The sequence below is a fragment of the Dreissena polymorpha genome, chromosome 2, assembly GCF_020536995.1.
Source record: "Dreissena polymorpha isolate Duluth1 chromosome 2, UMN_Dpol_1.0, whole genome shotgun sequence".
NCBI lineage: Eukaryota > Metazoa > Mollusca > Bivalvia > Myida > Dreissenidae > Dreissena > Dreissena polymorpha.
In genome coordinates, this window is record NC_068356.1 from 33968008 (window position 1) to 33992392 (window position 24385).

The 24385-nt window shown below is 37.4% G+C and overlaps 2 protein-coding genes and 1 non-coding gene across 8 annotated transcripts in view; 2 read left to right on the forward strand and 1 right to left on the reverse strand.

Annotated features, from left to right (window-relative positions):
* The window catches only part of LOC127866533 (synaptotagmin-15-like), an 18233-nt gene extending 12327 nt beyond the window's left edge, over nucleotides 1–5906 (forward strand). For all 6 annotated transcript variants that reach the window (XM_052407138.1, XM_052407135.1, XM_052407137.1 and 3 more), the window contains exons 3-8: nucleotides 475–696; nucleotides 951–1084; nucleotides 1548–1681; nucleotides 2109–2270; nucleotides 2623–2740; nucleotides 3016–5906. In XM_052407138.1, coding sequence (XP_052263098.1) covers nucleotides 475–696; nucleotides 951–1084; nucleotides 1548–1681; nucleotides 2109–2270; nucleotides 2623–2740; nucleotides 3016–3341 — 1096 coding nt within the window. In that variant the 3' untranslated portion in view covers nucleotides 3342–5906. The remainder of the gene's footprint in view (nucleotides 1–474; nucleotides 697–950; nucleotides 1085–1547; nucleotides 1682–2108; nucleotides 2271–2622; nucleotides 2741–3015) is intronic.
* LOC127869648 (polycystic kidney disease 2-like 1 protein) lies at nucleotides 5831–19136 on the reverse strand. The gene is made up of 15 exons (XM_052412306.1): nucleotides 18899–19136; nucleotides 15861–15974; nucleotides 15235–15362; nucleotides 14175–14431; nucleotides 13336–13560; nucleotides 12634–12796; nucleotides 12076–12312; nucleotides 11177–11358; nucleotides 10485–10704; nucleotides 9372–9505; nucleotides 8478–8595; nucleotides 7962–8106; nucleotides 7565–7749; nucleotides 6372–6572; nucleotides 5831–5953 (listed from the first exon to the last, which is right to left on the reverse strand). The coding sequence occupies exons 1-15, from the start codon at nucleotides 19134–19136 to the stop codon at nucleotides 5933–5935; spliced, it is 2568 nt and encodes an 855-aa protein (XP_052268266.1). The 3' UTR covers nucleotides 5831–5932.
* Nucleotides 19137–22251: 3115 nt separating this feature from the next.
* Nucleotides 22252–22338, forward strand: Trnastop-uca (transfer RNA opal suppressor (anticodon UCA)). Its single transcript has one exon. It is a non-coding gene; the product is annotated as a tRNA-Sec (tRNA).
* The last annotated feature ends 2047 nt before the right edge of the window (nucleotides 22339–24385 follow it).

The following is a 24385-nucleotide window of genomic DNA, read 5'->3' on the forward strand; positions in this document are numbered from 1 at the left end:
TTAATCCAGTAAACAGACTGTCGGACTAATAATAGTACCATTGAAACAGAAGGATACAGTTTGTCTTTCTTGTCAGAGTTTTGTAGCAAAACCTGTTATCGCCGTGCTACCCGATGCCTTCCATCTTAATAATAATACGATTTACTCTCAAAATATAACAAAAATAATTGTAATTTGTCAATGCTCAAACTACAACAATAAAATAAACAAACTTTGCAGTAGATTAGCCCAGATTCGGAATGAAAACTTCATTACGTGTCCCAATATTTCATTCGCTATTTATAATTCGTTTGAACCAAACGTCAAGAGTGTAAAATACATGCTTGTGTACAAAATATTAAATATTACGTAATATGTAATCGGCGCTGCTTTGTTTGAGTAATTTATAACATTATATACGCGATAATGACTTAAGATATTGTCTCCTTCAACTGCATTTCCCTTTAAATTTAGGTGTATTCTATTCCGATACAGAAATCCGTCTCCAAAGAGGGAGAAGCGCCTCTCCTGTCCGTCCGAATATGGTGCGATCACCAACGCCATGTCGGGCCGCCGCACTTCCACGTTCGACAGTCTCCCAGGTTACGAGGCCGAGCACGTGCAGCCGCCGATGTGTGACGTTACTGGAAAGCCTCACTTTCAGTACCAGACCTATTTTTATGGGTCGCACCCTCAGCTGGCAGTGCGGGACGCTTCGTGAGTGGTTCAGGATGTTGATAAAAAAATAATGATATTAATGTGATGCCAGATGAAACGGTTTTTAATCCGTATAGTAACATATAACTGATGTTAAGTTTTATATTAGTGTGATTGTTTATTTCTCATCATGTCACACACGCGTTTGTACATACGTCTTCATTGATACTAAATGTTATATCATGCACGATGCAGTTCTAAGACATTCAGCAGACATGAGACAACATTAAGCTATGATGCCACTTCCGTTCCAGAACGGCGTCCTCCAGCCAGAGTATCACGCCTCCCCCGGTTCCCAGCCTGCACGGCCGGGTATGGTTCACGGCTCTGCACGACCAGGCCGCCAACCGCCTCATTGTCACTCTCATTAAAGTCAAGGAGCTCCGGGGTAGGTCGTGACTGAATTGATTTGAAAGGATTGCAAGAAATCCTTCGATTCTTAAACTCTGACGGTTACTTGAAAAAAACAACACTGTTTAATGTCTTTATTGATGTAACGTATTTTTAAATAAGTCGGTTATCGATGCATGGAAGCATATTTGTTTTACAATTATTGAACATGGAAAAAATCAACATGTGCACAAAGAAGAATATTATTCAGTGCATATAATTTGTTTATGTCTACCGTTGTCAGAAAGGTTACGTCCTACCTACACAACTCTAACGTTATCAGGACGCACTGTTATGCATTTATTAAGCCAATCCTGCCTTTTAGTGTCAATATATTGCAAGCTCATTACATCGTCAATACGATAACAATTATGTCTATGAAAGGTTGGGGAAATTACGATGTATTTCATTTTGTATTAAATGTCCATTCACCGATCTTAACAATACTGTGGCTGTGTCAGGTCGGGCGGAAGAGGAACCCTCTCGGGATCCGTTCGTGCGCGTGTTCCTGCTGCCAGAGGAGCAGACGTATCACACAACCAGAATACATAAGAAGACGCTAAACCCCATCTTCAACGAGACGTTTGCATTTAACGTAAGTCTTCCTAGGTAAATGACATAGCAGAGCTGCGTCATCTAAAATTGCCAATAGGACATGTGTCCGCACAGTATAGCTATATATGTGCCAATGCATCCGTATACCCTGATGAGGAGTTAATATGTTTCCTAGTAAAACAACGAAACCTTGCATGACTTCCTAGCGGACATGGTAGCTATTGACCAGACACCGCGAATGCGCACGTTAAAACGCAGCTCATGTACTGGTGCGTTTCGGTTAAGATACATGGATACAAACGTACATACATTGTAGTACATATTCAGTGCAGTTTACAATAATTCAGTCAATGATAATTGTACAAATTAAATGTATATTGTGTTTCTTATTAGTGAGTATTTTACATTTATAATGATAACATGGGTCATAGTACCATATTTAAGTTGATTTTATTTTGTGTTGACAGGTGGATACGCATAGTCTGGTCGCTCGTAGCTTACGTTTCTCAGTGTATGACGTAGATAGACGACGCATACGTCATACTCTTGGTCACGTTGTCGTATCTCTGGAAGATATTGATCTCAAGTCGTCTGCAATCGTGTGTCGTGATCTCGAACCAGGGATGCTTGTGAGTAACGTTATTGTTTTTTTCTGACACGACCAATTCAATCAAATAATACGTCAAGTGTTGGTGTTAATTAATGCACTTATCTGAGTTACTAATTTTCTCATAAATGCTAATTCTGATTTTCTAATGTAAGTAATTTAAAAAGGCAATATTTACACACTTATGATGTTATTAGTTTGTGCTTAACATAAAAAGGTATAATGTGTTAAAGAGCCGTGATAAAATTTGCGAATGCTTACATAAACATTATTTCGCCCACGCACCCTCTTAAGAGTGCAAGTAAATGACAATAATATAATAAAACCAGGTCTGATAATCATACGTTCTTTAATGAGTCAATTTTTACCTACAGGCAGCGCCCTCTATCGGAGAGGTATGTTTAGCGCTTACGTATCTTCCCAACTTGGAAAGAATGAAACTGGTTGTCCTCCAGGCGCGAAATACACGGCTTTCTTCCGACCCGGAAGCAGGTCAGTGTAACATAGCTGGTTGTTGCTGTGCAAATGTGAAAATTGTTTTCAAGCAAACTGTACAGGGATCGGAGCAGAGGCCTCGTTATCGCGAAACGCTTTCAATTCATCTAAATATTAATCACTTAATTTCAATATATTGCAATAGATATGTTATAGATTGATTACACATGGTTTAGTACATTTCCGATAATCTATTAATGTTTAATGTAATGTTATTAAAGAGCTCAAATGCTCACACAATTTCATTACCGTACAACATGTGAATGTTACAGGATTTTTCATCCGCATCCACGTGCACTACGGCAAAAAGCTGCTTAAGATCAAACAGACGCTTGTCCAGGGCGTTGGACCGGAAGTCCACTTCAACGAGTCATTCTCGTTCTGTACATCAAACAAAAGTATTGACAATTTCAACTTCGTATTGACTTTATTTCAAACTGCGCATGCGTCAAAGGAACCGGAAATTGAGATCGGTCACGTGACACTCGGCTCTTTCATGTACGCGCGCGGAGATGGACTCCTGCATTGGCAGGAAATGACGTCTAAGACGAGACAATTGATTACAAGATGGCATCAAATGAATGGACCATCGTGCTGAGTTGACCCAGTCTCAAACATATAAATACGTTACAGATTGGAAACGTTAATGTTCATTGAAATATGCTTGTACTTTTTGATTCGCTCATGAATGTTTCTGCCATATGCAACGTATGATTCGAATCTCATCCAAACATACTGATTTGCATCATCATTGTGATTTGCAATATTGCTTGCTTGTAAATAAGGCGTTTAACTGAGAAACAGTCCCTAAAATATGATAGTTGTGTCCGCCTAAAGTGGATTACATGAAAGTAATCGGTTTTGCTTTTAACCTAACACATACGACGTTTTATGCCAATAATTTTCTTTAGACTTTAACGGTGAAATGCGATTCTACTCTTCATACACATAGGAGAAATGTGATTTGTGGAAATATAATCCACTTAGCTTTAAGCCACATGAGGCCAAGTGGCCATGACATCGAGTCGCATTGAAATGCTGACACAGAACCTTAATCATACCACTGATCCGGGATGGCGAGCACAGCTGGCAGTGCACATGTATATTCTTTGGACGTGCCACAATAACACATGTGTGCAAGAAATCATTCTACATAGCGCTCGCTCCTTGTATTGACCAAATAGAATTTCTGTCAATGTACATTTATTACTGCGCCGTGTTTCGCGTGACAGCTTGGTAGATAATATCGTTATCAATCAACTGAGGATTTTGTATAATGATCTTTTTATTCTATGGTAAACATCATTATTGTTGTCTTGATCATACCCAGAATAATAGCTTTCTTATCTCGTTAGAAAGACATCAATTGTTCACGAATAATATGAAAACATTGAATAAAACTCAGAAATTCAATCGTGTTGCTGGAGAAAGGATGCGACAAATTTTAAGGTTATTTATCATTCACGTATCCGCTCGAAAGAAATATGAAACTTGTTTTATTAACCTTGGTTTTTAAATTTGTCGCTTCCAATGCTATTTGCTTGGGGTAATGTTTATACCGAATGGACTAATTCATCGGAAATAATCAAAATATCAATTTATTTATTTCGCATGTTCGTTCTTGCAATCCTTCATTCTGTTCCTCATGCGTCTCTATTGATTTTGTGATTGTGAAATCTTCATCCAATTCATAAAATACGTAGAATTATTCATATCCAAACATACTAAGCGCTAAGTTGTCTTTTCTGTTCTGCACAATTATATATATACATCATTAAAGCACGAAGTTAACACCAAATCCGTCGCATACAATCAATGTCATAAAACACGATTCGTTTGAGATTTATTTTGATTATTGTGTTATTGCAGGTTCTTTTTTTATGCTGCAATGTATATACTATTGCATACATATACACAACTGGTCGTATTTGTCTCACCCACCATTCACAAATGTCGGTTATTATTATCTGCATTTTAGTTCTACCATTGTATATATTGCTAAATCTTCTTGTGGTAAAACATACGTCTTTAATAAATGAATACAAAACCAGGTTGGTGTGTAGTTGCTCTTTTATTCGTTGAAATTACAATAATAAAAATTCAAAAAATAAATTTGAGTTCTTTGTTTATTATACAATTCAAAAGGTCGAATTGCGTTTTCATCTTCAGTTTTACTTTTCTCATATCCTTCACCTGTGATGGTATTTGCTCTTTTGTACCAGCAGTATAACATCGAACTGTCTTACAATGCATTCGCAGACTTCAAAATATGTTGTTAATGATAATCTTTATCAATGGTACCCCATACGTTTATATGGTATTGTAATTAGGGGCAAGTTCATTGTTTTCGATTATTTTTGTTTCCATACAAAAGGCATCTTTCCGTTTTTTTTAACTTACCACGCGCATCCTGTAAACAGGATTTGTTCAATCTGTTAAGTGCAAAGTGCAAATATTTCTTCATAAAACTTTATCATGTCATAATGTGTAATTTTGCTAACTTATGTTTTGCTTAAACAGGTATAGCAAAAATATCAGGTTGGCAAATCTTTATTAATTTCAAACAGATCATGAGCCAATGTTACGATTGAGTACTTATATATTATGTCCTTTTATGTTTATCTACAAACAATTGATTTATTGAATCAATGTATATTAAATGTTCTGTGCATACTGTGTCATGTGATACAACAATGCCTAAGTGACTGCAGAAACTATTGACATAAATATACCTAACCTTAGTGTCGTCTTGTATCTTAACAGTTGATTTTGTCACAATTCAAAAGATGTGTCTTATGACAAGAATCAGATGTAGCATCTTGCATTTCACATTGTAGTTTTCTCCTTAATTTATTTCGTATGTTCAGCGTGTTTCAGTGGTTTTTTTAGATATCACACAGAAGCAAGTAATAAAAGAATATATTGTGTTAATATTCTTATTAATGTTTCAATAAAAAATATTACTTCAGATCTCTGGTTGATTTTGGTAACACGTTTGAATTGGTTGGAATATTGATTATGTGCCGTTTTGCAAGCAGCAGTGTTTGGATTTTATGCTTAAAAATGATTAACATTATATCCTTAGCATGTAGTACGAATCTATGTGAATAAATACCAATCAGCTATTACTGAAAAAAGATAATAAACCACAAATATGCGTGTTTATTCGCTGTTCTGAAACGTGTTCTTCTATATTTCGTCTATGAAGGTCTGAAAAATAAAGACAATATGCTCACGTCAAAAAAGGACCAAACTAAATCGTATGTGAATACATTAAGTTGAATCATTGGTGTATTATTCGAAAGTCTAATTTCGTGCCAATGAGAAAAATGTCCGGCGATTATAGATAGCGAGACACGATTGTATGTGCCATTCTTTACAATTTGAAATCTATATTAACAATCATTTGACATAAAACAACTGGGTAAAAGTTAATCACTATTGTATTCCTTGAATTTTGACCCAAACGAGCAAACTATTTAAAAATTTGTTGACGAATTTTTCAAACGGGTTTTGTAAAATCGATTAACATATTTATCTTTATTGTAAGTAGACTAAACGGACTAGTTAAAAATTATCAATAATTAGCCATTTAAATGAATGAGCAACTTGACTTCTACGGACATACCGTGTTTCTGACGGACCTAGCCGACGAGGGCCTGCTGTCGGCTGCACGTTTTGGGAGCGGGGAGACGCTTCGACTCACGGGCTGCTGTGCCGACAAGCTAATCACCGACACCGACGATTCTCCGCTGTCCCATTTCTCGAGCCTCTGTCGCACTAAGTCCTCCACCATATCTGAGTGGGGTGTTCCAGTGTTTTTCTCTGACTAGCGAGTAAATAATAAATTGGCTATGACTGGGGCGTTTACATTTTGCATGCAAGACATAATGCGAACATCGTTTATCTAGCACTTAGTAACGGTCTAAATTCAAGGCTATCAAAGGATTGGTGATAACAAGTTAGTAAATGTTGATGGTTGTTACTGTATTTTATTCAACGAAATTTGCTGTCAACCATAATTAAAATTCAATGAATTAAGAGTGCATTGTATCAGCATTTTAATATTTTACGCATATTTTCAAAAAGGTTATAATAACTAGCATATATTTTATTATATATAGTCCTTATTCCAATGCTCGGCACAACTTTCAATGTCGTTTGGAGATTAATCGTAACAGTTTAATGCACAGGGTTCGTACAAGCTATATGTGAAGTTTGTTTACTATGAGACCTGACCTGATTCCATGTACATGTAAATAGTATGTGTGCATACCAATGCCTCTGGTTAACATATATAATATAATATTTACCCGACACATTAAATGATGGTAGAAATCATTTATTTATTTGTCATGTTAAAGACCCGAAAGGAATTGATAGGGCCGGTCACACATTGTGCCAATAATAGTCATGTTATGGTTTTCACACATTTAATTATTTAAATTAACTTGTATATACAGATAGTGCATATTACCAGCGTCATGCAAACAGATATCGAGCTTCCCTGTCCGCTAATGAGACGACGAAACCTTAAATGCCTTGATAGCGAATATGTTACCTCCTTAACAGACTATGCGCATGCGCATTCTGGTCTTGAGCTACCGCTTTCGGCTTAAGACCCTTTTCGCATGACGCGGCTAAGATAGTACATATAATAAAGGTCTATTACAATGTTCGCGTAATGCCAGGAGTATATTACATCAATCTATAACTTTCTCTTTCGTATTCGTCTGAAAGACTGAAAGGACAAATTTTTTATTAACTGTATTACGATTTCGCATGAACTGAATTCTAAAATGATAAGCGCATTTTGCTCACCTCTGATGTTTTGTCGAGTACCTTAGGCGTGGTTTTTGTTTGCTTTGTTTTCGATTTCTCGAATGTCTCGAATTTTAGCAGCACGGCGTCTATCTTGGAGACGATGCTGCCAATCGCATGCTCCATCCGGTCCACGCGCCGGGACAGCACAGTGAACTCCTCATACGATACACCGGAAACCACGCCTACAAAAGGGCGGATAAATCGTTCTGAATTCGGACTGAATAAGTCTTAAGAATACAAGAGTATTTGATTACTGGCAGATTAACAATTAATAATAGACATCGATCTGATAAAAAAATGCATGCAATTACAGTTGGTAAACCAATTAATCATAATGTTTGAATAGTGAAAAGGATCATGTATATTGATATCTTCTATTCACGGATGTACGCACCTGACCGCGTAGATCTCGCAGACTTTGAGAGTTCGTCCTGTTCCTCGCCCTCGCCCTCGCTGTCGTCGTTGAAGCTCACCCTGCTCGTGGAGCGCCGACCGCTTTCCGGACGCTGCAGATCATTGTACTCCTTCGAAAGAGCCGCCTACATGGAAGGAAGACGCAATTTATGTATAAAATATTTTAACATTACAATGTCCAGTACCTCTACGTAAAAAACGAGGCAAAAGCAAACCATAGCCTCACAAAAATATCTGAACTGAAGTAAACAAAATGAGCCTCGCTTTGTGAAAACGGGCTTGATACATGTGCGTAAACTATCATCCAATATTAGCCTTTGAAATCCGCAAAGGCTAATCAGGGACGAAACTTTTTGTGTGTATGAAATATTTCGTTGAAGGAGATATCTTATAATCGAAAATCCAGTATAGGCGGAAAGACTCGTCCCTGCTTAGCCTGTGCATACTTTCAAGGTTTGTAATGCATTAAAATGTAAATGTGTTACGTCCGCGGTACCTTCTGGTCGTTGAGGTCCAAATTCATGTTGCCTATTTCCGTCTCGTTAAGTACCCGGTCTCCGTCTCCGTCGTACTTGGCGAACAGGGCCTCAATCTCGCCGTCCGCGTAGCCTCGCCTGCAGCAGACATACGGACAATACAACGCTGAATTGAATTGCGGGTCAAACGATAACTTGTTAATTCACGTAATAGACTGTTAAAACGCGATTTCAAGCAAATCAATGCGACATTTTTTCATATTCCGTTTCATTTAAAGTTTAAAAAAACTATATTGGCGATAGATTTTCGATTTGGTTTTTAAACCGATAAAGAAATTGTAATTCTTTTTTGACGACTAATTATTATTCTTTATTTGTAAATTATGTCAAGACAACAAACACAATTAATCGTAAATGACATGTTTATACATTCAAATGTACTAATTGTTTTTGCATTTTCGAATAAGTGGACTACACTTATCTGCATAATAATAAATTATTCTCTTCGTACCAGGATATTCGCTCACACTGTCAAGTAATTTAATGGTAAACCATAAAAAACATATCAGGTTTGTTTATAATTACAATAACTCAAATGCAGCTCCCCCGCACAATGCAAAATGTCAATCATCATAAGAGTCGCGCACTGGTAAACCTGGACTTAATGCATGACACAAAGTGTCCTCAAAAAAGAGCCAGTGCAGTCCGCACAAGCTAATCAGCAACGCAACTTTCCGCTTTGTAGGAATTTTTCGTTGTAATGCGGTCTCTTTTAAACGGGAATCCAGTTTTGTGAAATGTGTTGTCCATGAATAATCTGTGTGGACTGTAGAGGTTTATTTGGAACGACACTTTAAGCATATGAATTAAGCATAGTGTACCAAAACGCTATTCATAGCATGCCATGCACTCACATTTTGAGGTCCTGTCTCCACTCGCCAAAGTCGACCTTCTTGTCGTTGTTCAGGTCGGCATTGTTGAGGGCCGTTTGGATGTCCGCGATCTTTTCTTGCTTCAGGTTCAGCTTGGTCAGCATTTTCTCGTAGCTCTACAACAGTAATAAGTTCATACATTAGCTCGGCAAGTGGCACACACGTGGCATATAAAAATTATATATTAAATATTTTTTCAGTTAATACGAGTTGGTACTATGGTTATGTGTAACCATACACAGGGTGTTGTATAGTCCTTGTAACCGACTACAAAGGCAACTAAATTAATTTAAAACAATGAAATAATCATCAATCCATTGTTGTATGTGATATATCATGTTAACAGGTAAAATGAACATCAGCACACATGTTTATGAAATAGAAACGCAATCGAGAATGGTTTGATGTACTTAAAGGGGCCTGTTCATAAAGTGCAAGATTTTTACAACGGAACTGTAGAGCTCCAGTATAACGAAAATAATAGATATTAAGAAATTAAAAAAAATATATATGTTTGTCCCCAGCGGGGCTTGAAACAGTGTCCTTTGGATTAAAATGCTGTGACTCGAAATTCCGTAGTGCTATATGGCCTTCCAACTGTAGGAGAAAACGTTAACGAAAGAACCATCATCTTTCCAAATTACTCGATCGTTTCGCGTTTTAAACCTTTGGAATTTTATGAATTTCCAATAATGATAATTCATACAAAAAGTTGTATTATCAGCATGAGTCTACGTCATCAGTGGTCTACGTCATCAGTGGTATTGAGTTTCCTGATTTACATAGTTATTTTATTACTTTTTTAGTATGTTTCAAACGGTTAGAAAAAATGTAATGTCAATTATTTATAAACAAGTCCCTTTAAAAATTATTGTTTGATAAATGTTTGGAATATGTTTATGCGTACAAGGGGAAATATTCACAGCTTTTTTGTAATGGAATTTACACTTTTACTTTTAGTGTAGCACGCTTACAACTTCGTTGAAGTTTCGCAAAACTAGGATTAATAATGTTCAGTAGTAATAATGAAACGGTACAAGTGCACACGTTCTTCACTGGTTAACTCTGACGACTGCCTGACAACATCTTTATTACCTTCTTGAAGTAGTCTCCCATCTCCAGCTCGTTCGGTTGGTTCTCGAGATCTCCCTTCACCTCGGAGTAGGTGTCGTTGATGATGGCCAGGAACATGTTAATGAGAACGAAGAACACGAAGAACACATATAGGATGAAGAACATCGGTCCGAGCACGCGGTTGGCTTGCTCCAGGGCGTTGAAGTCAAAGTCGCCCAGTATGATACGAAAAAGCGTGAAGCTGAAATTTAACATAAAATATTCAAACCTTAAGCAATATATTTTGGAAAATATTGATGGAATTTAAACAATAAACAACCAAACATTTCTAAAGATCACGGAATCACACCGTTGTTGGCGATTATTTCTTTAATATACGAAAGGAATACTGTAAAAAAATCACAATAAACCACTCAGTGGCGTTACGCTTGCCTTTGCAATTTTAAATATATTGTAAAAAATAGCTTACAATTATCTGATGCCTTATGGTTCATATTCTCGACGCTCACATCTCTAAACATATAGCCACAAATATCATGAGAGTTTAAGAGTGGTGAGTGTTTGTGAATTGTGAACGTTTGATATAGGTTAGTGGCACATTTACAATTACATTTATTAATAGCCGACGGTGAAAACATTAAAAACGTATCGAACATATGACGCCTTAACATTTATTTTATACGAATATTTTGAATATAGATAGGAGCACGTACAATGCAGTCATGAAGTTTGAGAATTCCTTGATCTGCGCGCCGAACAGTAGGTAGCCGAGCTGGCAGAACGCAATGAAGATGATGAAGAACATCACCGCGAAGCCCGCCAGATCCTTGGCACAAGAGCCCAGAGTGGATGAGAGCTGTGTCATCGTTTTGTTGAAGCTGATGTACTTGAAGATCTGCAAAACGGGTTATACGCTAAATATGCGTATACGAGCCTCACTGTGTGAACACGATCTTTTATGCATGTGCGTAAAGTGTCGTCCAATATTAGCCAGTGCAATCGGAATAGGCTTATCCGGAAAGACACTTTTCGTATGTACGGTATTATGCGTTGAAATGAATCTCTGTATAGCAAAAAGGTCAAGTTTAAACGGAAGGCGCCGTCCCTGATTAGCCTGTGCGGACTGCACATGCAAATTTGGGACGGCACTTTACGCACATGCAGTAAGCCTCATTTTCGCACACCGCGGCTCATGTAATAATTGGTGAAATGTTGATATATTCACTCTAAGGTATGCGTTTAAAAATATTGTTAGGAAATAAATAAATGTGTGAACCGCCTATCCTACAGTTTGGGATTATATATTTTGAAATGAATTTGGAAAATAAGATAAACTAGTTAATTATATGTCCTAATGTATAAACCATTAAATTATATGTATCACCATAATCAACATCACCATTTTCATCGTCATCATTATCTTATAACACGTTTGACATATTCGATCAAATAAATCGTGTTATATATTCGAATCGTAAAGAATAAGGTTCAACCAACCACCGACACTATAGTACGTTTTATTCTGAAAGTTTACATAGCAAGCTTGTTTTTCAAACCCAGAGTTACATTCAATGTCATTTACTTCAATGAAGCAATTTAGTTTATGTCATACCTTGATCCACGCCAGGAAGACGTCAATGGCGATGGCGTTGTCGAACTGCGTCTGTCCGTACGCGAGGAATTCAAAGTTGGCGTATTCCTCGGGCTTGGCGAGCAGCTCCTTTAGGAGGCTGTCTACGGCGATGGTCCGGTACACGTTGAACGCCACGCAGATGACCGTGATCAGGATCACCAGGAGGTCCAGGATGTTCCAGACGCTCTTGAAATACTCGCATCTGTGCTTTCGGATCTGAAATTCAGGCAAGTAGTAAATATAGACAGTGTCACGTGAAATGAAAAGCGTCCACTGGCCAATATTCGGACGACTTAAGCGGTAATCATATCTGCATCTTGAACACATGAAAACGTAAACGATAAAATTGCTGCTAAACTGTATTGATTACATTTTTTGAAAATTTAAAGAGAATTGCTCGATTGTTAGAAGTCTTGGAAAACTATGCCACGTAGTTTTCGAATCGCTACTGATTATAAGATTATTCTGATAATCAACAGTATAGTACACGTATTTACTAATTTAAAATATAAAGTGTTGTCATTCATCAAATGAAACCTCGATGGCCTCCTCAATGGAGTAGTAGAGGATGAAGACGACCATTATGAACTCGCATGCCATCACAAAGTAGTCCATCACCGATACGTAGCGTAGGAGTTTCACGGTGCGCAGTGAGTAGTGTGGTATGGCCCCGCCAGTCGGCGGAAACTCCACCGTCAGTCTGAAATGATGAACGGAGCACGGAATTAACACTTAGGGTGGAAAGACAATAGGCTTTTCTTGAAACCGCATAGTGGTGTTAATGTGTATGAGGATGTGGGATTCGGCCTTTCATGTTGCGACGGTAGCCGTGATTGTTAAAAAAGTTAATATCTTCGATGCAACTTAGTAAATAACTATAATTAAGAATATATACACAACACAAATAAATACGATATATTAAATTTATTTTACTTTCTAATAACATTATTATCGTTTTTCAGGAAATGTCAAGTTTAATGTATGTGCACATTGTAATGAACTCCACTTTGTGTAGTATCTGTATTTATCTCAATTGCGAAACATACGCAGGGGTGCGCGCGGATTACGTAAGATATTTACGTGTTTCTTGCCTGCTTAAATTCTGTCTGTGGTAATGTAAACATTTCACATTATTATTCGTTAGGTTCTTAAATACGTTGATCTGTATACCCACGAAAATCAACGCACTTGAATGTCCCACGCATAATAATGATTTCACAGCATGTGACCGGGACTCACCTGACGACGCAGAACAGGTTGATGTTGGCGTTGTAGAGCGTGAAGTCAATGAGGACAATGCGTGTGGCACGCTGCACCCACAGGTTGTCATACAGGTACTGAATGGTGTCGGTGGCCTGGGTGAGGTTCGTACCGAGGTTCTGCACGTACCCGGCCCCGCTGTAGGTGGCAAGGAGGCCCCAGTGGCTCGAGCCTTCCAGCTCGTCTTCTGATCGGTAGTACCACCTTTGGAAAAAGGAGAAAGGTTTAAGTGGCTGGTTGGTAATGCCTGTGTTTATTAGCATCGCTCTGTGAATAGGGTGTTGAATGCATGGGCGTAAAATTTCGTTCCAAATCAACCTGTGCAATCTGCACAGTCTAATAAGGGACGACACTTTCCCCTTTTATTGTATTTTTGTTTAAAGGAAGACTTTTCTTGACGAAGATCCAGTTGGGGAGAAAAGAGTCATCCCTGCGCCCGTGAGGACACATGCATTGAACCCCGTTTTCACAAAACACTCCACATAAGTATTTCTATTGAAAAATTCACTCCCTTCAGGCGTTACACCATATGCCATTGGGCTTATACTTGTGCCGAATTTGTGAACCATGTTTTATTATTACATGTAAAAGTGACTGCAATTGTTACAACAAAGATTGCAATTTTAAAACAAACTATTGTTATCATAATTTTGGTTGATCTTATTAATCGCATTTTTCAGATATAATTATAATTGATAAAGCTCGCTTCACAGTATGTACATGCTCAGTGGGAAAAAGAGGCCAGCTCAATCGAATAAGAGCTAACTCGCTTTCACGTTGATGTCCGGACTATCAGTACAGTTAATCTCTATACTCACGCCGTCATGTTATCCTGGACGCCAAACGGCCGCTTGTTCTCGATCGAGTCAGCGTACTTGTCGTAACACTCCCTGATTACGTCCTTAAAATCGTCGTGCACGACGCAAGAGTTGCTGTGCACCTGCAGCTGGCGCATGCGCGGTACTCCGAGCAGCTTGCTCTCGTAGTAAACGTAGCCCAACTGCTCCTCCGGGACCGGCTGGCCGTTGTACCATGTCTCCCAGTAGGCACCTTGAAGGAGGGGACCTTGGGCGTACTGCAAAGACAACCAGAGAATGAGGTATGTTGATATGGGACTGAATTAATGTTCATTTGCATATTACTGTTTCCCATTCGTCGTACAAGCTTTTGCGTCAGTATGCAATCGTTTATATGAGCCTTGCTCTGCTAAAAAGAGGTATAATGAATGTGCGTAAAGTGTCGTCCCAGATTAGCCTGTGCAGTCCGCACAGGCTAATCAGGGACGAAACTTTCCGCCTTAACTGGATTTTTGCCAAGAGGAGACTTTCTGTAAACGAAAAATATCATGCAAGCGGAAAGTGTAGTTCCTGATTAGCCTGTGCGGACTGCACAGGCTAATCTGGGACTACACTTTACGCACATGCATTAAACCACCTTTCGCGCAGAGCAGGGCTGAATCATATATTCTTAAAAATTGTTAACCCTATGTGCAAGCTTTCGTGTCAATATAAATAACTTAAAGCGGGTATATACGATCTTGTCAAATACTTATTAATTAATATAAAATGTGTGAAAAACTTATTATACATATATTTCAATATAAACTAAAATAAAAGTTAAGAAGAACATGTGTCGAAAAATGCTAAATAAGCCAGATATTTAATTCTAAAATCGAAATGGACTGTACAGCCAAATTCGCCAGCATGTATATCATGCATGTACGATGTGAATCTAAATTTAGTTGAACGGTTCATTTGAAATTCCTGCAGTGATATCGATTCATACGACAGACGAACACTTACTTAAACACTTTACGCAAATGCATTATACCCAGTTTTCTCAGAACGCGGTTCATATAAAGAAGAACCATGTGAATACCGTCCAGAAGTCGTCGACGCTTGTTATGTCTCGAAAAGTGCCGTCGCCGTCGCCCGCAGAGTCTAGGAACACGTCACTGACCACCTTCGAGTAGTAGAACATATCAGGCCCAGTCATCCCGAACGCCACTGACGTAAGTAGAAATAGTCACCTATCAACCTTGTGCCAACGTAATATACAATATACAATGAAGAATCAATTCATGTAATACATACGCATTTTCCAGAATCCTGTAGAGAAATTTATTCTTTAATAAGCCTGGAAACTACGATTACTATTGATGAACGACATTAATGATGTGGTGATAACGCTTATAAGTCAACAAATACTAAACAAAAGGCGTCTTTGCCACAACCTTATATACGAGTAGTTACAAAGGATATGTATTCAATATAAGTTTGCATCAATAATAAAAATAACCGTGTCCTTGGATAATTTAAAGATAAAGATTAACGCATTTGCTTAAAGTGTCGTCCAGGATTAGCCAGTGCATTTCGCACAGGCTGATCTGTATTTTCGTTTAGATTCATTTAAAAGAAAAACTCCCTTAAAGCGGAAAGTGACGTCCGTGATAATCTGGAATGACACTTTACACACATGTGTTAAGCAAAGTTTACTTCTCGTACCGGTTGTGAGTATTGCGAGGAAGACGCAGTACACGATGAGCTCGCGCAGCGTTGTTTTCACGTGCAGTTCCTTGTCCTCCGCTACGTTCTCCGTGTCTTTCGTCATCCAGATGGCTGCACGTGCAAATCACGCATCCGGTAAATGTGAATGCATGCAGATAGTTGTATTAAATATATATTCAAGAGCCTTAGAAAGACAGTCGAAATTACACTTATTTTTTCTTTTGACCATTGACCATTGAAAAAAGACCACCACGTAGATTACAATAACCGTAATTATGTAATTAGCGTTGATTTAATGTTTTATTGGCAGAAAACATTGGCTTAAAAATAAGTCAAATGTATTGAACGTATTTGGTGCCGCACTGAAGTTTTGCGGTCTCAATTTCATTATATTTTATTTTGCCATTGGTAGGAGTTATTATTGTATTTATGTATTTTTACAATGTTGGTTCAAATAGCGTTTTTCGTTTGACAACATAAAATAATAAATTTTATGTTTTTTTACGTTGCATCATTCTTTATTACGATTTCGTTTGCTTAAACACAACGTTTAACAACTTATTATTATCTCGATTATGGTAGGCTAAGAAAACTAGAAAACCGGATACAAGTTAAATTTGCATCCAAAAAGTTTACACTGGCCACATACACAAGTGTAACCGGTAAAAGACCCTACGGGCAATGTTTACACTTGATGGTGTATGTAATGTGTTTTATAATTGTGTTGATAGTTAAAAAACTTACAAAGGTTTATAATGTTTAGACGTGTGTTTGACAGCTTTCCTATGGAACATAAAAAAGCACGATGCACTTTATGGCAGGTTGATTTCTGTTCGCGTGTAACACATTTCGTTATTGTAAGATGCACATATTATATCACCAACACAGACCGTATAATGTAGGGAGACAATGATCACTTCATATAATTGGGCCGTGCTCTGTGAAAAGGAAGTTTAATGCATGTGCGTAAAGTGCAGACTGCACAGGCTAATCTGGGAAGACACTTTACGCACATGCATTAAACATCTTTTTCACAGAGAACGGCCCAATTATCTAACTTATGGCGCAATATGAACTATTATATCGCACCACCATTCCTCCTCGTATGACGATTCTTGCTGGATGGTGGATTGCTGAGTCAGACAACTTTGAGCGCGTGATTCTCGCTGGATGGTGGATTGCTGAGTCAGACAACTTTGAGCGTGTGATTCTCGCTGGATGGTGGATTGCTGAGTCAGACAACTTTGAGCGCGTGATTCTCGCTGGATGGTGGATTGCTGAGTCAGACAACTTTGAGCGCGTGATTCTCGCTGGATGGTGGATTGCTGAGTCAGACAACTTTGAGCGCGTGATTCTCGCTGGATGGTGGATTGCTGAGTCAGACAACTTTGAGCGCGTGATTCTCGCTGGATGGTGGATTGCTGAGTCAGACAACTTTGAGCGCGTGTGATGACTAGTGTAATGTGTATAAGTTGTATTGAAAACCATTGTTTACAAGAATTTGTTTTAAATAAGCCATTACAAACATTATTAAATGATGTCAAACATATATATTTATATTCTAATTATTATATAAAAAGTTTAATACACCCTGTCTTAATTAAAAAACAAACTGTGTACTGTTCATTTTTTTGTTGCATACTTTTATAGTGTATGTAGCTTGTTTGTTTAGCTTACATTTACTTTTTTGCAATGTGTTGATCTTTCTTCCTCTATTTTTCTTTACATGTACTCTAAATTCTTAGATTGTTCGAGCAAGATATAGGAATTTTATTTCATTACAACTCTTTGAATGACGGTTTCATACGGTGAAGTTAGACATTTCTAGATTTGATCAGCCCGTAACCCCCTTTTTTTCTTTTTATTATTTGCGTGATTGTTGCACGCTACCTTTGTCGGACGATAATGTAATTATCTGGTCCAGATTTAACGTCCAAGAAATGACTTAATCAAATATTTACCCATACCGGTAATTAAAAAACAGGATGCGTGCTAAATTATTCATGAATAAGGCTTCGGGTCTTTCTTACCGCGGGTATCGAAGGAAACGTTAATGAATATTTTATGGTGTTTTCTCCGAAACACAAGATTGAATAACCTATTGACGTAGGACGTAAACAAGATAGACCATATTTTATGCTAATTAATTTTCGATTCTTTCGTCTTAGCACAGATAATGCAAGAATTAAGAACAATGTGCACTGAGAACATGTTTTGCTTAAGACGCTTCTTTTCGACTATTTGTTTAAGTGTGAAATTGATTTATCAAGTTCATCCAGCTATTAATTTCTTAAATGTATCCTTATTAACGATTCCGAAGATTTGTATTATGTAAAAACACATGATTAGTTTTCGTTCTCGGAAAATGTAATGACATGAAAGCATGGTTTAGTTCGGTTATTGAGGTCTTTACAATATGTTATATGCTTTAGTCTGACTAGAAAATAGCTAAATGTATTTAACATTTTGTATTTTCAAAACTTCTTGGTCAAACAAAATAGTGTTCAGACAACAACAAACCCTGTTCACCGAACATATTTTGATGTGTGCTTATATTGCATCTGATCACCAATTCTAATGAAATAAAATAACGTTTATTTCACTGAAAGTTAATTTGTACGTAATAAATGGATTACATTATGTTTATGCTCGAACGCCCTTTGTCCAAAGGTAATGTAGACTTTTTTGCACGCTTGGTGAACGCACTCGATTACTCTAGAGGCTTAATTACTTCCAAACTGTCATGACTTGACCGCTTTTACGTATATGTTTGTAGTCGCTGTCCTTTTTTTAACGATTTTTTTCCTTTTTTCTAGTGTGGACGCAGTCTTAAAACCACAATGCGGTAGACAACTTCAGATTAATCAAACTGCATGTTCATTTTTGTGTGTGTTTAATAATTGCATATTAACAAAAACTGTAAATCGAAAAAAATTCTATTAAAATAGTGTGGCATATAAGTGAATATGTAAGTGTCTGAGTGTTTCGTACTCTTCCAAATCATACAAGCGTGACTTAACAAAAACCACACTTACATCGGATTCCTCGAGCGATTTTCCCAAGGATCGTCGTCGGTTCCTCTTTGGCAGGAGAGGCATTGGCGCTGAGCGGCCGCTGCTTCTCTGGGCTAACGAGCTCATCGTCCGGCGTGATCAGATCGGGATCGTCCCGGATTTTGTCCTTATTAAAGTCGAACTGGGAGCCGGGGTTCGATCCTCCGCCGTAGTCTCCCCATGCCGTCTTAGATTGTGCGCTAATGGGTCGTTTGGACATTGCCGGTGTCGAGATCGAAATCCTTTATAACTTATATTATGTCCTTTGTGCTTCAATCTCTACTTACTTTGTTCAGCCCTTAATTGTTGACCTTAAAACTTATTTGTAAAATGTAATACTACGCTGCTGTAATTTAGTTACCTTATAATTTAAAACAGACTGTAAAAGATGCGATTTTGGTTGTAGTCTGTTTACCGATGGCTAAGGCCGTGTCTTATATAGTCAGTGCTCCGGAAATCGATTTAATTAGGCAGGTAGATTATGTTATTGATTGCCAATAGAATTCTGGCGTTGCCGAATAACGTAATGTTCCTTTTCTTACAGGGTCTTGTGACGCACAGTTAAACACTTGGTACCTCTACACGAAATGTGGTGGCAGCAGTCCAAAACTTAATTGCGTTAACGTTTATTTGCGTAATATATACAAAAATATAATTATATATAAAGTCTTGATAGAAGTTCTAAGTATACGTTATATATGATATATGAAAACTTCCGTATATCAACACATTCTTCAATTCAATTAAAATAACATAAATTCGAGTTTCTATTATTTATTCTAGTTCATAAAATTAAAGTCTGACTTATACCTTTCATCGTTTATTATCAATATTTTGCATTGTTTAATAATGAAGAACATATAATTCAATAATTTAGTATAAAAGTGTCCATGTAAAGGTCAATAAATGGCGTTTCAAATGTATAACTGCAATTCTAACGTGAGTTTATTTTTTATATAAATGTTTTTTTTGTATTTTAAACAAAAAAAAAACAAGTATCAAGCAGAATCATATTGACGTAATATTTTGAAAAAAAATAGTCGAATTGTTTTTTCAGTTATGCGATCTCCTATGAAAATCCATAAGTTTTCTCGTATTCAATATGTGGCTGCTAAAAATCATTAACATGTATTTATTAAAATTAAAAATGTACTATGTTCAGGTATAATATAAATGTTGCATAATAATATATATAATGTTTATTCGTTTTATTGTACACACTAAATGCTACAGGTTAAAAATGAGGCAATTCAACGTCATGAACTATAAGGAAAACTACTTTTGAAACGTGTCTTCATCAAGTAACTTCGAAAACTGCTTTTGAAACAGTGTCCTCATCATCTTACTTGAATCGTTGCAATGTACGATTGTTATGATAATGAAGTTTCTTTTGAAAATGAGCGTTTCATCGATTTCCATGTCGATCGCGTCCGGACATGTGCACTAGATGGACGTCGAGATGTGGTACAAGGAAGCGCGCATGAGGAAATCCTGCCAGGTATCGAGACTTTCTGCAGTTAAAGGGAAATCATAGGCTGCGCTCTGCGCGACCGTTTGGGGGTATTTTATGGGGAAGGTGATGGTGTCTGAAGTTCACTATTTTTTATCGATTAAAGTCGATTCCTCCGGCGCCGTATGGAGTGAAGGCTCTTCAATGAGTTTGATAGTGTTCGGTGTGGGTTCATCCATAAATTCAAATAATCACGTGGTCGTCTTTGTCATGTTGACCTGGATCTGAATGCATGCGTTGGAGGGCATTTCGTCATAAGCGCACGCGAGAGAGGCTGAATAAATTTTAATTTGACTTTAGAACAAATGATCTAAAGCCGCCAATAACGGAATCAGGATAGTGCCACCTATAATCTTGCCCTTCTTTTATCAAGGGCGACACTAGACACACGAAGCGATACACGATATTTTTCGCGACAGTCGCGGCGACGCACGATATTTTTCGCGACAGTCGCAGCAACGCACGATATATTTTACACGATATATCGCCCTTGTGTAGGTAACCCGAAAGGCGATATATCGTGTTAAATATATCGTGCGTCGCCGCGACTGTCGCGCAAACTATAGTGCGTCGCCGCGATATTTTGCGCGATAGTCGCGGCGACGCACGATATTTTATTATTCAAATATCGCCCATATTATCCGAATCTCGTGTATCGCGGTCTAATTTCAGACCGCGACACTAGACACACGAAGCGATACTCGATATTTTGCGATTTTACAATCGCGGCGACGCACGATATTTGTACTATTCAAATATCGCTGAAATAATATCGCATGTCGACTGTGGCGTTTTCGAAAAAATCAGGGGAGACATAAAGGGGATATTCTGATCAGCTATTAAAATGTATATGATTGATATAGCTTGCTATTCGCTTCTTTTACTTCAATCTGGCCATGAATTAATATTTAATATTACATAAATATTTTATATAAACGTACATATGATGATAGGAAAATCGCTTGGAATAACGATTTTGAATATAACACTGAGTTCCTTAGTTCCTTAGATTGAGTTATTAGTTGTTCGATTCTACGGTTCAGCGTGCATTACATGCTTTTTGTTTGAATCACAATAGACATGCACAAAAGTGTGAACTTTATCTTAATATAATTATATAATAGTCATTTATATTATATCCGGAATCCTGTTAAGCAATATGAAACAAACGTTTTGCGCCCATCAAAAGCGTTTTTTGTTAGCCAATATAAATATTATAAAAATTTTGTTTGCACTGTATGCAGTTTTATATATGCCGATAATTTAAAATGTAAACAATACCAGCAACAAAAATACCGTCTAATTAATGTATCAATAGACTGGACAATAATGTTGCTCATCAATAATCTTGATAACCTATAAATGATGATTACACATGTACTGACAAGAAATCTTCTGGTTTCATATTGATGTCTTACTTGAAGTTAAACGTTATCTACAAATCTGCAATCCTATTGGAAGTGATACAGATTATAATGATATATTATCTGAAAATTGATAGAAATTTTACTCCATCCGCGCAAACAACACACATCTACAAGTTTATTGAAGAGTAACTTCCCATGTCATCTTATAAACAGTATATTTTTTTCTAACGTCATAACTTGCTATTTTGTTATGAAAGGGATTTCTGAAAACTAAATATTACATTAAAACATTTTATTGACATTAACACAATTATATTTAACAGAAGTCTTATTAATTATTTGATTTAATATTTATGAATGAAATAATTAAATATCAATAATAAAAAGACCAATAACCCAACTTATGTCTCAATATGAATATATAGAGTATATAATCCGCTGCTACCTTTAGCTACTGTGCCTGAATGACCTTCGGTGGTCCGGAGTGCAGGCTTCAAACCTGTAGGTGATTAGCGTCACAGTGGTTCGATTCCACCTTTCAGGCGCTAAAAAGGAACAACATACAATGCCTTATTAGAGGCATTTTTAGTATATTTCGCCTTAGATTTTATTAATTATTACATATTATAATCATAAAGATATTAGACCTTGCATCACTAAGAAATATCTGCAATATTTAGAAAAAGAAAGATCAGGTTGTTTTTTTAATTGTTCAGTATCTTTTGAGTTATTTATTTATTGACTGCACTTTTGGAAGTCCTGGAACTAATTCAAAAGAAGGTTCCGGAAATTTGTAAGAGATTGTGCGAATAAACAGAAGAGATTATGTTAACATTAACCGTATGTTTGAACATTTGAACCAAACGCAACGCTTGTTCAAGTATAACCTCGTCAACAACACGAGGATGGTTTGTGTGCGTTCTGCGTGTTGGCAAAAGTGAGTTGATGGCTTGCAGCGATTTCAAAGAGATGCATTCCTCTGTCATTGGTCTGTCCCATTCCTAATCAACCTGCTGTTGCCATGATACGCTATAACTCATACAACTTCTCGATCTCCTCGTCGTCGTAGTCAGATGTTGGTGCATAAACCTGGATGCTGCTGATGTTGTGAGGTCTTGATGAACTATGGATTGAGAAACGCCTGCTGGAGACTGAGAAGCAACTTTCGAAGTCCCAAAACCAGACGTAAGGGTTGAGATTCAGATGATAACTTGGTGTTCGCGTCCTCCCGATGGAGCTCGTGTCAGGAGCGCCGTTTAACGTCATGTCCAGCGTAGTTCTCGCGATTGCTTTGCACCGTGGCTAACATAAGCTATAAACCATGAGGGGCGACCGCAGCCCCTACACCCATCACAATGTCAACACGCATGGCTCTGGAAAATACTGCTCTATGTAATATCGGTCTTTAGTTGTCATCGATTAAAATGATATTCTGGGCATTTTTCACTGGTAAATTGAGCTGAAAAGAATTAACAGGTCAAAAGAGTTAGTTAAAATGTGGTTACTGACCAATTATCTGCAACTCATCTTGCTACCAGTTGTTTATAAAAATATATTTTATATTCGATATTCGAAGCCGAAATGATCCGTAAAACAAAAAATGTGGCTTTGTGTCGTATGAACAAATCTGCACTTAAACTAAATTTAGGTGCACATCGTACATGCATGATCAGTTGTCAAACGAAAATACGGTTGATATTCAAATGCATTATTTGTCTCTTTCCTGGATATTGTTTTAGTATATTGATGCTTCATTAACAAATAAAAGTGTATATGAAGTGAAAACACCAAAAATAAACAACGGTTGCGATAGACACCTATAAACTGTTAGATGCCCATAATATCAATTAAAGCAGTTACAAGCGCAAAACAGCAGCACATATTTATCGCGTACCTTTCAATATTTATAATGTGTTTGAACTGTCTTTACTCTGCGCACTCCGGTGAAAATATCACTTTTAAAACAACTTAAATTAAATAACGTGCATGCTAATGATTGCACGGTAAGCTTGTATATTAGTCCACGCTTTCGGAACAAGTCTGGGATTACAATCAAGGTATGTCGCAAAACAATAACACACGTCTGAAATATGCTGCACGTGTGTACATGTATACATGTATATGCCAAAATGTGTGAACAAGCCTAATATAGCCATAACTAGCCAGTACACGTACACGTTTGTTGTATACGAGTCGCGTTCTGAGAAAACTGGGCTTAATGCATGTGCGTATAGTGTCGTCCCAGATTAGCCTGTGCAGTCCGCACAGGCTAATCAGGGACGACACTTTCCGCTTTTATGATATTTTTCGTTTACATGAAGTCTCTTCTTAGCAAAAATCCAATTTAGGCGGAAAGTGTCGTCCCTGATTGGTCTGTATGGATTGCACAGGCTAATCTAGGACGACACTTTACGCACATGCATGATGCCCAGTTTCTCAGAACACGACTTATATAGTTTCACGTTTGTTGTAAAAAAGTTACATTTCTAATTGGTGTAGTTTTTTATATTTGAATAGAAATAACATTTAAATATAAAACATGTCGTATGCTAGCTATATTCGTTATTCATCATGTTCGCATGAAATTTTGTT

Bases quoted from the DNA above. Each gene is read 5' to 3' on its own strand.
- LOC127869648 (XM_052412306.1), bottom strand. From the start codon at position 19,136: ATGTCCAAACGACCCATTAGCGCACAATCTAAGACGGCATGGGGAGAC. The intron at 14,432-15,234 runs GTATTCACATGG...TTGTCTTTGCAG, and splicing joins GCGTCGACGACTTCTGGACG to TACGCCCAAGGTCCCCTCCT. The intron at 9,506-10,484 runs GTAATAAAGATG...TTACTGTTGTAG, and splicing joins TGGGAGACTACTTCAAGAAG to AGCTACGAGAAAATGCTGAC.